At 36.7% G+C, this 14982-nt stretch overlaps 1 protein-coding gene across 2 annotated transcripts in view; it reads right to left on the bottom strand.

Moving 5' to 3' along the window:
• Window positions 1-11479, bottom strand: part of SYT14 (synaptotagmin XIV) — a 57805-nt gene extending 46326 nt beyond the window's left edge. The window contains exons 1-2 of one of the 2 annotated variants that reach the window (XM_009876781.1): window positions 11320-11479; window positions 4771-4989 (exon numbers count right to left, since the gene is read on the bottom strand). In XM_009876781.1, the coding sequence (XP_009875083.1) occupies window positions 4771-4989; window positions 11320-11431 (331 nt within the window). In that variant the 5' untranslated portion in view covers window positions 11432-11479. The remainder of the gene's footprint in view (window positions 1-4770; window positions 4990-11319) is intronic. The other variant, XM_009876783.1, reaches the window with a different exon arrangement.
• Window positions 11480-14982: the final 3503 nt, after the last annotated feature.

Raw genomic sequence — 14982 nt, 5'->3', positions numbered from 1 at the left:
CAGAAATTCTTCCTAATATCTAACCTCAAGCTCCTCTGGCGCAATTTAAGTCCATTTCCCCTCATCCTATCACTCTCCATGAGGGAGAATAGACCAACTCCCACCTCTCTACAGCCTCCCTTCAGGTAGTTGTAGAGAGCAATGAGGTCTGCCCTCAATCTGCTCTTCTCCAGGCTAAACAGCCCCAGATCCCCCAGGTGTTCCTCATAGGACACATGTTCTAAGCCCTTTACCAGCTTGGCAGCTGCCTCTGTACCCTCTCCAGCACCTCAACGTCCCTCTTGTAGTGAGGGGCCCAAAACTGGACACAGTACTCGAGCTGTGGCCTCACCAAAGCCAAGTACAGGGAATGATCACCGCCCTCCTCCTGCTGACAACACCATTCAGGCCAGGATGCCAACACCACTGCAGGCCTTCTTGGCCACCTGGGCACACTGCTGGCTCATGTTCAGCCAGCTGTCCATCAACACCCCCAGGTCCCTCTTTGCCTGGCAGCTCTCCAGCCACTCCTCCCCAGGCCTGTAGCGCTGCTGAGGGTTGTTGTGGCCAAAGTGCAGGACCCAGCATATGGCCTTACTGAATTACATGATGTCGGCCTTGGCCCAGTGATCCATCCTATGCAGATCCCTCTGGAGAGCCTCTCTGCCTTCAAGCAGATCGACACTTCCACCCAGCTTGGTATTGTCTGCAAACTTACTGAGGGTGCACTCCATCCCCTGGTCCAAATCATTAATAAAGATGTTAAACAGGAGCAGCCCCAGTACTGAGCCCTGAGTGCCAAAAAGATACAGTAGATGAGACACTGGTCATAAGCAGATATTTGTGAACCAAATTTAAAAAAACTAAGCTTCATAGTATGAACTCAAGTGCTACTAGAACATTCCATCACCAAAATACACCAACAAAGCCCACAAAACATACTGCTTTCTTAATTTAACTATTAAGAACATTATACAACATGCCATGTCAGTTCTATACAAATATGTTGAAAAGAAAGATTAATATGGCCATCTAGAGGAGAAAAGAATGATGTGAAAACATACTGCACATCTTCAGGCTTCAGAATAAAACATGCAGCCAGAAAACAGATGTAATTAACTAATTACGTAATTGATAATAAGTGGACCTTAAAATAATATGATCAGACATTTTGACAGTCTTACTAATGCAAACGCACTAACATTATACATGTTTTTAGCAACGCAAGCAAAGCTTAGAGGGTATATTAATAAAGGCAAAATTATGTCTTGTAAAATTTTGTGCGTGCTCTGCTAAGTGCAGACTTATATAAACAAATTTAAAAAGTGAAGACCGAGGTAGTTATTAGTAAAACTGTTTACTGACTCCTTTGAAAACATACAGCACACTGTTGCAAGATACAACACGTGACAGAGATTAATCACTGGAGAGAAAATAACACAGAAACTTCCAAAAACTAAATATGATTTTCAATGCTCGTATTACTCTACCTCTGATGGTATTTTTAATGGTATCATCAGAGGTTGTTTTACTACCAATGAACAGGGGGAAATGGAGATGGGACAGAAACGAACTCTCTTCTCTCCTCAGCTCACTGTAACACTGTCAAGCCCTGCTCTGCCTATGGACTTACTGGTGCCCTAAGCTGCAAGTACAGCTGAAATGTGTAAGTCTTAGAAGTAGAAATTATAAAGTAGACATGAGGAAACAGAAGTGCACACAATCAAATATATTAACAATTGTTTCTTATATTAAATAAAGTACACTGCTTGCTCTACCTCCACTACAAAGAATCAAGAAATGGTTCTATCATTTGTCTTTACATTTGTTATGAAAATAATTCAACTGTCATAAACTCCAAGTATTTAATGAAAAATTTCATGATTCCTATAGCATCAAGTCTTTTACAGACTTATTTTGCAAGTTAAAGGTGCAGCAAAGCTTTGAATTTTAAAAAATTACACTGAAATATCTACAAATACAATGCTCTCCAATTAAAATCTGAGAGTTTTAATCTCATCTGTTCAGCGTTGCTAGCAATAGTCAGTCACTCATTCATTTTTGACTGCAGGCTTAGTTCATGAGGTTTCTACTTTCTCTTTTCATCAAAGTTCTGGTTGGGCAGCTTTTCCTCTGTAACGATCATGACATAAACTAGGAATACTCTGTCTCTTCCTCAGTTCCAACGTATTTTTTTCATTGTGTAAGGATTCTTTCTTTTATGTCTGAAATAATTTAGGAAGAACATAAAAAGTACTAACACTATTTATTTTAGTGTGCCACCTTCAGGTCACTGAAGAGAGAAAAATACTGGATTGTTAATCTGTTGCCACATCACAGGACAGTTTGAGTTGGAAGGGACCTTAAAGATCACCTAGTTCCAAACCCCGCTACAGGCAGGGACACCTCCCACTAGATCAGATTGCTCAAAGTCTCATCAAAACTCTTTCTAATAGGATTGAACAGAATTTTGTTGAGATTATGGATTACAAAAATGAAACAAAATCAACACTCCAATTGGCAAGCACTTTGCAGAAACCTGTAGAATGATTGCAGGCTATGAAATAAATAACATTGCTGATTCTCCACTCCTTGTAAAATGTTGAAAGAGAATGTTCTCACAAGCAGAAGCACAACACTGACAGTATTAAAGCTTTCTGCAAGTAGAAGTACGTGGTTAAAAATTTACAATTTTCTATGTTAAAATGTTTTGAAAGTTTTGCTTTAAAGTTTTTTTTTCAAACACTGAATGTTCTTTCACTACAATAAATTCAATTTGCATACTAATTTTAGAGTGAATATGTGTATGCATATATATAAATGGGTTTTACATCCAGCTAGCTTCCTGAATGGAAAGTGTGTTGAGAAGGGATAGCAGCTGGTGACAGATATCTTTAGCAACAGAAGAAAAAATGAAAGAGAAGGAGTGGGGAAACAACTGTCGTTTTCCTGAGGCAATACCTGGACTTTCCAACAGGGTTGTTTTGTCTCAGATTCTAGCCATGATACAGATCTCCTAATTGGAGTTCTCATTCCCTAGAAGAGGATGAAAGTCAGTGACTATGAATTTTGATGATCTGAGAGAATGATAAGGATGATTATGGCAATTATTTAAAAAGCAAAACAAAAAATGGATACAGGCTAGCAGAACACCTTTGGAGCTTAAATCTCATAGGCCCAAAGTAAAAAAACTCAGACAGACAGAGAACTCTTCACTGAAAAGATGAACTAGGTAGGATAAAAAAAAATCTGAACAAACGTGAAATAGAGAGAGCAATGTCACATGTTCCTTCCAACATCAATTATTCTATGACTATTTCAACAACTGGCTTCAAGAGTTTGAAAAAGAGACAAATAGATTATTCTGTGTATCTCAAAGTGGTCTTCTTGTATCATTCGTATGTGGTACTACTTGATAATAAACACAGCTGAGTTCTCCATCTCCTATGAATATACATCGCCATTCTTTCCCAACAGTGACATAAGCCACAGAAAAAATCAGTGTATTATCTTTCATATTACCCCCACCAACACTGTTGATAGATCTCAGTAGATACAAAACCCAAACACAATGCTTTCACTATCCCTCTTCCTTGTTGTCTTTCTCCATTATAGTGTCCAAGGATCGCTTTGTACCACCTGACCTCACCTCTGCATCTCCTTTCCTATTTACTGGAACTCAGACTCCCAGCCCTTCTACAACTGAAGAGCAAAGCAAAGAATCAAAATTTCTGATGATCAGAAAAGAACTACAACTATGGCTTTCATGTCCTTTGTGTCTTAACTTGGAATTATTAATGATTCACCAATCAGGAATTATGTACCAATTTCAAATTCCAGTAGCAAACAGACCTTCATATTACATCAATTACATCACATAGTAGAACACGTGATTTTCTTTTTTCAAGCACTTGTGGACAGTCTAGAACATTTAAGGACAGATGTAATTACATGTATCCACTTTTTATTAGAAAATTCAGTCACTAAAAAACCCTTTGCATTTTAACATACTAAAGGGTGACCAACAAATATCCTACTATAAAACACAGCATCTATATTAGAATCTGACCTTTGGGTAACTTCAACAAAAGTTCACTTTTCATGCTAGAAAATGGCTACAGACACAATTCTTATGGCTATTTTCAAGCACAAAAAGCATATTGACAAAATATTGACAGCAGAATTCTCAGCCTCTATGTCAGGTTGTCACTCTGATTTAAAATGAAGAAATATATATCACAAAAGAAAACATCCATTGTTGACATTCAGCTTTTAATGCCATGGTAAAACTGTATTCATCAAATCTTTGTAGTAATTTCTTTCTGTGATTTCAAGAGAAGAAAAGATACAGAACATTCCAGTAATGCACACTGCAATGACCATATGCAAGGTGACCAACAGCCCGTTCCATTTACTTTGCTGTTATGACAGCTTATCAATAGGGGAATAACAGGTCTTCTTTATATTTATAATACCACATAATTCATCAAGAGTTGTCATGTTTCCTTCCTAAATCAAAATGGTATAAATTCCCTCCAGAATAAAATTACTAATGACAAAATTATATGAAACTTAATATGACAAGATATTATATCATTTGGAGTATTTCCAGAAGAATGTGCACAAATCTGTGCCATTTTTATTTTGAGCATGCAAAAATATAAAAGGTATCTGGATATTTCTTGCAGACATTGACTAAGTGCAAGTCAAACTGTCCTCTTCTAGGACTTACTTATCCAGAATATAATTCTGAAATTTGGAATAAAAGGAATGCTTTTAAATCACTCTTACCTTCATCTATTGAGGCTTCACTACTGTATCCATCATATTCTGCAGACAGGGGACTATATTTTTGTCTGGTTTCCCATATATAGTTTTTTTGCTGTCTGCCATCCACCACTGGCAGCCTGGAACTCTGGGTTCTAGACAAGGCCTCATGATATCTACCCAGTGCTTCATCTTCACTCTCAGATGATGAACCATGCTGGTCTTTACTCATATAAGAGTTGTCTGTTTGAATAAAATAAAGCAAATCGACTACAGCTCAAAATAGAATACAAGAAAATAACCATAAGAGGTTATCATTGAAGATATTTAAGCTATTTCAATTAAAGTTTCCGGAATATTTCAAAAATATCATCTTGTTTTAATTATAAGCGTTATGGGATTTTGTAATTGGTGATAATTGTTTTTGTTTTTGAGAAGAACTGAAAGATCATTAAGCCCCCAAAGAACATTCTAAAACTTAGTCAACAGAAAATGAACCAATTTATGTATGGCAGCACATACTGAAGTTCTTGAAACCCTTCATTAAGTAAGAAAATGTTTAAAATAATTTATGTAAAGTAAATCCAACTCTGCTGTAATATTACATTTGGATACCTAACATATCAAAAAGGCAGCTCCAGATCCTCTGTTTCCAGCTGATTTGTGCTGTGAGGATGCAGTATAAATTAGAAATGAAATTGATTTACAAAGAGAAGCCTACAAAAAAAATCATCTTAGGTTATTTATGTCAGTAGCACTTAAATTCATAACAAATGGGAAAATGCTAGTGAAAGATGTTTGCATGCACATTTTTATTTAACTTACAAGAAACAGCTCCTTTTTCAATAACTGAAATTCTGCAGATTGTCACTGCATACATCTGGCAACAACAAAAACTGCACAAAAGAATCTGACTAGTTAATTCTTTTATACCAGTTTTTCTACAATTCCCACTCCTGCAGCCAACTTCTTCCAAATTCATCTCAAGTATGACTTCCTCCCACACGTCAGCGATTCAGCTGCACTTTTATTTCCGTAAAAGGAAAGCTTCCTCCTCCCTTTTCCAAACCTCAAGCGGATTCTGTTCAAGTTTAACATGCCACACAGAGCTTCTGTAGATCTCAAACTCTAGTATAGGCATTAAAAGAGTTCATGTAAACTCAATAAAGGTCAGCATGACCACTACCCTCCGAGCAAGCCAATGATTTGCAAATGGATTTCCATTAACAGCACAGCTCTGTGATGCTCATAATGCTGGTTTTTCAGCTCCTGATTGTGCAAAGTGATATTGTCTAACACGCTATCCGGCCATGCTCAAACGCCTCTTCCCTCTCTACTTTTATGCCTTCCTACCAGTCCCTGCCCTTAGCTCTAGTTCTGCATTTCTGCTTCCATTAGTCTCATGACCAGCCCATCGCAATCCTCTCTCTGTGTACTCCAACTAAAGGAGGGATTCAGTTTACCCAAAATTCAACCATTTAAAATTAAAGTAACTCAAACTATGCCAGTCATCGAGGCCTCTTCTAGAGTCAAGTGTGTGTCTCTTCCTGCTACAGAGGTCCTTCCTTCCCTACTTTTAGGTAAGCCTCTAGAGCAGATGAGTAAAATCACTTCCCATAGAGGTCTGTTTCTCCGTGGTACTCATACAGAAAAGCCTAGCCTGCAAGTTCAGGTAAGCCACCTTTTGTAAAACTACATACATGGTCCCATACTACAGGTTTCTGCTCCAAGCACTCACTTTTGGTCTTTTATAGGGACTTCCTCTTTATTCTCTTTGTCTATTCAGTCTCAAATTCTTTTTACTTGCATCTAACCACCTACTCATATGATCTTAGTCTTTCACCCTTAGTCTCTCCACTTTCATGTAATGTTATCAGATCTCTCCACAGCTGTCACTCATCCCACTTCAAATCCCAGTCTACCACTTAAATCGTGTCATATTTATTCAGGAAGTTTCTGTCCTCAGATAAGTCCTGCTTGTTCTCAGATCTTCTGGTCAAAGTTCCAGTGTCCTTCCGTAACCGCAAGTATCAAACACAGGATAAGACCCGCTCTGTTCTTCAACCCCTACAATGAAGCGTATGAGTGCAAATGGGATGGTCAGTGAATTTAAAAGTTCTAAAAAGTGGTTACTCTGCCTTTTCCAAGGGCAAATTTTCCAACATTTACAACTTGGTCAAACTTGCATGCTATTTCACAAAAGAACACAGGCATCTCTGACATGGGAAAAGTACTCTCCCATATTTCAAGTACATACTCCAATATAAAATGGTGTCAAAGTATCTTAATGAAAGAGACATGAAACATACTTATTTCTTGCATAGATAACCAGCATGTTTTTACTCTTTTCCTGGAAACACCTAAAGATTTTAAACTATAGCTTAAAACAACCAAACAAATTAAAAAAAAAAGAAAAAAATAGACAGAAAGCATGCCAAATTTCATCCCAAGTACTTCAAATTTGGCACACAGTTCTAGGAAACTGAAAATAAGGTCTTGAAATGGAAAATGTCAGGAAACCTTAACTGCAGATGGTGCTACCAGCTCCACATGTTATATGTACATAATCTTAATTTAGTATTTATAGGAAACTTGATGCGTTAAAAGACTACTAATGAGCAACTAGATCTTTTAACTCTAGGCTATCAGTTTTAGTTCAAGTCTAACAGATACGGTTCTTCCGATTGTATGGATGGCTATAAAGTAAGTTCAATTTCACTCATCACTTCTAGAAAATAACACACCAAGCAGGATGTATTCTGGCTAGCAGATTCTCTGCAAGAGGCTGCCCAGAAAAATGAGCCTTTTTTGCTGTTCCAAAGATGGAAATTTTTTATCTCATGTGGCCCTCACCACGTTGAAACCTGCCATCTAGGAAACTTCTACAGATTTCTACAATTAGAAAGCAGGGCATACCAAGACTAAACGACATCAGGATTAGACACATGATTTATCATCACTAGAAATGGATTCACAGACAGAAAACTAGATCCATTAATCAGTCTGCATAAAGAAAGGAATAGTATAAAACATGGTCGCAACAGGTTTGAAAGAAATGCTGAAAGCTCTATCGCTAATAACTTGAAACCATCCAGAAGTTCTCAGTGACAGCAGATATTCTTTCATCAGTTCCTTGCATAAAAGAAAAAGAATGAGGATGTATACTAGTATCACTAGTCACGAAACCAGACCTCTTCAGAGGACTCAGAAACCTCATTAAAGTTACAACAAAAGCTATCCATGCAAACATTTTTTTTAAATAAACAATACAAATCTTTCAGTTTCTTGGGAAAAAGTACCTTCCTGCATATTTAAAAAAAAAATCCTCAGGGTTTTATCCCTCTCCTTGCCGCTTCCATTTTGATTTCTATACCTTAGTTTGAAACTTGCCTAAGAGAATTAATGTTCTTACTAAAAACTTTCCTCTACTTCACTAAGACAGGTCATGTGTAACTATTAGCCTATTGAAAGCTATTCAATTGCTTATTATGCGACCTAAAAAGTCATACTTAACAAATAATGTATTACATGAAGAAATAACAGATAAGATCATTGTTTATGATACAAACATGGAAACCACTTCTTAAATCAAATGGAAACAAACAAACCAACAAACAACAAAAACCAACAAAATGTATAAGTGTAATTTTCAGAAAAGGAAAACACACTGGAAAAAAAGATCTGTTATGAAATCATTCATTTCTCTACAGAAAAAGCATCTCCAGAAAAGCCCATGTTGCTTCCTAAAAATTCACTACACAGCCTGAAAAGCAATTATGTAAACGTGCAAGGTTTTACTTCTTAACTCACAAACTATTACTGCCATTCCACTGTCATATTATTTAAGTCTGAATGTTGAAGATTGCACATACAGCATCCATATCAACAATACACAGGTTCTCTTTGCAAGACTACAACTTTAAGACAAGCCTCAATCAGCTGTTTCTCTACTTAAAATCATTTAATTGCCAGGTCTGAGTTTTGTGTCTTAAAACTATCTTAACATCTCACAGAACTACATTCTGAAGTTCTACTATAACGTAAACGTAACAGAAGTTATTTTTTTCTTTATCATCTTATCACGTTTTAAGCCATGCTTTTAAAATGCACAAAATAAAGAACACTTTCACAGAACAAGTGTCCATTTCCAGTGTCAACTGATTCATAGTTTTCAACAGAAACCACATAAGGCACTTCAGAGAAGGTAAGAAAAACTGTATCTAGAAAAAGAAATGTTAGAACATAAGAAAGGCATTTATTAATCAGCTCCTTTAAGTAATACTTCAAAGAGTAATTAACTTCCAAGAGATATCAACATAACTAGAGAATGAAGCACTGACAGCACAGACCTACTTTTATCCATGAGAAATACTATTATTAAATTTGTAAGTTAGGTGAAAAAAAGTAGGAAGTATCAGAAGTTTCAGGAAAGGTCGAAGAATGCAGTTGCTGATGGACTCCTCACCTTTTCCTGCTGTCTTCTTATTACATAGCTCACTTTCTGATTTCTTCGAGTTTTTCTTTTTACCCGCTTTTGCAATTGTAGTTGACACAGTGTCTTCATCCTTCGATATGGATTTTCCTTTTCTGACAAAAAAGGCTTCAGAATTCCTTTGTTTGAGTTCATTAATGCAATTGGGACGGTCATTGTGCATCTTCTTCAAGCTTGATTCTGATAATTTTGGCTTCTGTACTTCAGCAAGTTTTGTTTCCAAATCTTGGGGAACATTCATACTGCACACATCTTCAAAATCCTTAAAATCAACTCCAGGCGACCGTGGTTTGATTTTTCTATGCAAGTGATTCTTAGAATTATCTGATACTGCATGTAGGCAATTATCTTGTTCCTCAATAGATTGCTCCATTGTAAATTTATTACTTTTCAGGTTACTATCCTTCAAGAACTTATAATTTACAAAACACTCATTTCCTCCTACTGCTTCTCTTTTAAAAGGTCCTCCTACAGCCTTCAGATCTTGAGGTAATTCTATATCACTTAAATGATTACTACTATCTGTGCCTTTTAACTGGAACTGTTTTTTGTTCAGGACATGGTCAGATAATCCATCTTGACTTGTATCTTTTTTTACAACATCTAACAAATTAGAATAATTAGACTCTTTCTGTTCTGCAACATCTCTCTTTGCTTTCCTATTAATTCCCTGAGAATGAGTTAATGATGGTAGATGTTCCTCTCTCCCTTCCACAGGTTTCTCAGTCTGTATTTTGGAGCTTTCATCTTCTGCACAAAAAACATTTATCATGCTTGTTACTTGTTCTGTTACTGCATCAGCTACACTGTAACTGACCTCTCCGACAACATTGGTCAAATCATCCACGGCACTGCTAAGTGTGTCCACCAGAGAAGACACAGAAGGAAGGCTCAGATTTTGGTGGAGGTTTCTGAAGAATGCCATTTGTCCAATCTATGCAGCAAAAATTTTTAATACTGAAAGGTCCTATGTTTCACAAACAGATCAACTCCATTTCTCTAAGTTCAATTTCAGAGCTATTTGCTTTAGCTATTTCAAGTTCAATACATTTACCAGGGGAAGTTGCAGCTTTGTTCTTTCCATTCAATACGCATTGAAAATAGTAAGAAAGCAGCTAAGTAAATATCTCCAAATGAAGCCATAATCAACCAGCAAAACCATAGTCTTTCATCAAGTGCAGCATCAACTAGCCATAATACAATTCATTAATTTCAAAAATAAGACAACTGTGTGAGGTGGAAATATGAGGGTTTTTATTCTAACCTGCAAAGAAGAAGTTGTGAGACATTTAAATTATGTCATTTCATCAGTGTCACCCTAAACCAAGATTTTAACATAACAGCTGCACAGAAACATGCATTACAGAGACTTCTTCATCCCCAAGTACTTGCTGTCTTTTACATAAAGTGAGAACTTCTTCTGCCTCCAAGAAAACCAAAAATAAAAATGTAGCTGCATTTTTTAAAGAGATGGAAAGGAAGAAATCCTATCAAATTTCTCGTTCTGGGGAAACTTCCTGTTCTGGGGAATTTTGCTCTGGGGCCCGTATCTTCCTCTCAAGTCAGCTAACAACGTCCATTCAATTTCCACTGCCCAAAATTAGAAAAAGCTTATTTTACCAACTCCTAGTATTTTTTCTGAGGTCTGATTTTTTTTTCATTCCACATTATCCTTAAAAAGCTTGTTCCATTGAAAAGGTATAGCAATAATTTTTCAGAGCTGTCTTCAGTTTCATGTTTAACTTCAAAATTATTTTCCAGGTGATTAAATGCAAGACCTTCTCCAAAATGTTGGTGAAGGATTTTAACAGGCTGAGTGAAACTCCAATAACCCCATTCACAAATTTACTTGGGAGGATTTAACTAGTAAATATTAGTAAATATCAAATCTTTGGTTATATAGCTGTTTCTATGGCCTATGAATACAAAGGTTTCTTCCTTTCCACATACTGCACAATCAAAGGAAAAGTCAACATTGCGTATTTTCATCACTCGACTCAAGTGATTATTTGTGTATTTCTACATATCCTTGTAAAAATGTGTGTTCTTACACTTCAGTACACTGTATAACATATACTTACAAAGTTTATCTTGTGAATTCTTTCTTGTAGTGTATCCTGAATCAAGATCTGGGAAACCACTAACATTTTCAAAACACATCTTCTTATTAATATAAAGGAAAAGTAGCAACATGAGAATAATGAAAACTCCAACAGCAGACAGGAATCCAATTGCTTCAGGAGATACTAAAAGAAACAGAAAGAAACACATTTTTTTTAAGTCTTGTAAACATTTAACTAATAAACCTTATAATATTTATTGGAATTAATAATAAATAAATATTACTAAAGTTGCAAATATATATACAAGATATAACTAAAAACCCCACAATTTAAATTTGAGCTAATGTTTAATCATCTTTTCAAACAACAGAAAAGTATCTGGTCCTAATCTAAGGGAGAACTGACACTGGGAACAAGAGTTTCTGCTGGAGTACTGGACTTCATAATATAGCGTGTCCCTGCAGAAAATGGGGAAATTATCAGGAGATGCCAAGACTGATGTTTTTTGATGGACCACCTGAGAAAGAGAGTACTGGAAAATAGCTAAGAGCATCCCCCCTTCCTGGAAGAACCTGCAATTTTGGCTGCCTGGACTCATGGACAACTCAGAGTGCTGCTAGGGAGAGACTGAACCCTTGCTGGTGAGGCCATTGCATCTGCCAGCCTTGGTATGCTCAGCTCCTGGTTCCCTTCCCTCGCTGCTCCCTGACAAGGACCACGCTGTGTGAGCAAAAAGCAGAATGAGAAAAAGCACCTAATGGTATGTTCCTTGCCCTGGTATGTGTGCCACTTGTGTGTAAACCAAGAAAGAGCTAAATGGAATAGAGATAAAACACACTCAATAAAAACCATGTAGAGGGAAAAAAGGCTGAAGTAGACTGACATGTCTTAAAAAGTGTATAAAATTACTATTAGGCAGATAACTGAAAGGGAATATCAGGTGTATTTTGCAGGGGTAGAATCCTGCAAGTCCATCAATACTTAAGTAACAACAGCAGTAATACCACTTAAAAGCCTAGTTACCTAGCAAATGCTTGTGGAAATATAAAATCTGGGAATGGATGTAGCAAACTGAAGCAATGTGGAAAGAGTAATTTGAAAGGAGACTGGGCAGAGAAAGGGATACAGAAAGGCAGCAAAAGAGAGGGTCTAGAAACTTAAGAAATAACAAACAAGTCATAAAAGCAGTTCAAGAAAAAGAGAGGGCAGATTTCTTAAGATAAAAAGTGCAGATGCCCACAGACTATAATGAAGCTGACCTCCTTCATTAATCCAGGCTGCTGAGATGTCAGAGGGAAGCCCCTTGGGCAACCCACTGGACTTGCCATTGGGTCTACATCCCAAAGACTTGATGCAAGAATTTAAAGGGTGACAGAATTGCAGATTTGTTACTAATTAGTGCAAGAAGTTGAAGTGAAGGGCTATAGAATTATAATAATATTTTGGTGCAATTTGTAAGAAAAGAGTGATGGAACTCAATAATTACACGCAGTTAACAATGGTGTAAAGCATTGTAGAGCTCCGAGTGATTCATAGTGCTGTTTATTGGTTAATTAATCTGCTAACTGGTTTATTAGTAGTGTGTTGATCAATCAATAAACATTATAGCTTCTGACATCAATTATGTCTCAAGCCTGCATTGTAAAGAGGAAGAGTAAGACCTTGAGGTCTTAACACCTTAACACTTAGAGTGTTTTTTGTGGCCTTATCACACAGACATGCATCTTTCAGGATTGAACACATTCATCTGGATGAAAGCTAGCGTTTCACACATGCCTTTCTTCCTGTAGTTTTTGCAAGACTCTTAAGTATGCCTCTACTCACTACCATAAATCCCACTCTCGGTGGTTGATTTTTTTTTCTATTTATGAAGATTTATCAGATTTAGGAATTCCATTTTCCATGATATTTGCACTTTGCTTTCGGAGTATAATGCTGTGTAGTAACTTCTTTCACTATGTAAAAGGGATGAGGTTAAAAAAAGGTTGGCAACAGGCTCTGCATTCTCAGAGATGCAATACAGAAGGACAAGAGACAACAGCCTGAAGCAGCAACAAGGAAAATTCCAGTTGAGGATGATGGGGAAAAAAAACTAGAGTAAGGGGCGTTTATCACTGGAATAGGCTGCCTAATGAGTTATAGAATTCTGCTTTAATACTAGCCCTGCTTTGAGCAGGGGATTGGACTGCTAATTACTTTCCCAGGAGCTTTCCAAACTAAATTATTCTGATTCTACATATGCCACTTGTAAATCTGGTCTCATACACCAACGTAGAAGTGCTGACTGACAAACATAGACATAGTTCCACAACCCCCTCCGTTTGTTTTACAGGACAACAGCAAACCTTTGTGGTGCTGTTCTTAAATAAACAGGTGTGTTTTAAAAACTTACAAAGAAAGATTAAAAGAAATGCACCTTTCCCCATCTAAAAGAAATTGGTCAGATTTGTACTTCTATTTTGAGCTGGGTATCCAAACCTATCTGAAACTGTGCAATTTATTTCCACTTCACTTTCTACTTCTGATGAGATCACATAATATTGTGCCTAGAACCCTAAAAGTTTTCGCACAAAAAGGAACCTGTTAATAACTTCATCCACCCACCTTGACAAAAATACTAAAAAAATACCATAACGGCAACGAGAGAAGTCCCAAAAGGATAAACCAGAAACTCCAATTAGATTAAAACCTCTATTTAGTCAACATCGAACCTGAGTTCACAATTTTCTTGTTTTATTAGATTACATTAGAAAAATTAGGAAAAACATCAACAATTCAAGTTGGGAGCACTGACTTCTGAAGAACTGAAGGCAAAGCTAGAAATCATTGGAAACCTTCAAAATCTGACCTTCACCTTCCAAACCACTCAAGTTCAAGAAAGAACAAGAAATTTAAGAATACAGTATAACTGCATAATAGGGCCAGAATAAAACAATGTGCAACAGGGAGGAGCAGGCCTATGGTATTTTCAATTTCAGACAGAACAATAGAAATACAAAATCCATAGAATTACAGAGTTCCTCATCAGTCCTTTAGGATGAAACATCCTGTTGCATCAAGCAGAGCGACAAGTTGGAAAAATAGATTCTATTCTGGACCAGAGAGTAAAGGAACTTTTTTTTTAAAGTATTCTTGTTATCATGAACAAACAGAAAAAACATAATCCCTTTTTTCACAAAAGATCCTGGCTGCACATCCTAATAAGATTACTTGATTATCACTTCAGAAGTCTGCTTGGAGCTGCTCATAATTTGGTTAAAATCACTTGTTATAGCTGAAGTTTATGGCAACTCTGCCTCACACTGAAGGGTCGGTTTAAGTTCAAAAAAAGTTGTTAAGCCATGAACAAGAATGAGATTACGAAAAAAAAAAACAAACTATAGTGTTGACTATTTTTCTTAAAGCTCTAGTGTTCCCTGATTAAGAGCAAGAAAAACTTGACATGTGTCATGTATTCATTTATCTTTTGTCTGGCGTCCATTTACTATTTTCAGAGAATCTTCCTAAATACAGGAAAGCTCTGAGATTTGACAAAAGCCTCAGTTTGTATATATTCATTTTTTACTCCAGTGTTTAACAGGTGAAATCTCCCATGTTTCTGCTGGCAGTAGGCATGTTCCCTCCCCTCCCGAGACTGTACATGGATAACTGAGAATGTCTAGGGCTATTGGAACAACATCT

Source organism: Apaloderma vittatum, unplaced genomic scaffold, assembly GCF_000703405.1.
Source record: "Apaloderma vittatum isolate BGI_N311 unplaced genomic scaffold, ASM70340v1 scaffold13859, whole genome shotgun sequence".
NCBI lineage: Eukaryota > Metazoa > Chordata > Aves > Trogoniformes > Trogonidae > Apaloderma > Apaloderma vittatum.
Note: the sequence above shows the minus strand (reverse complement) of the source record. Positions and strands in the feature narration are given on the sequence as shown.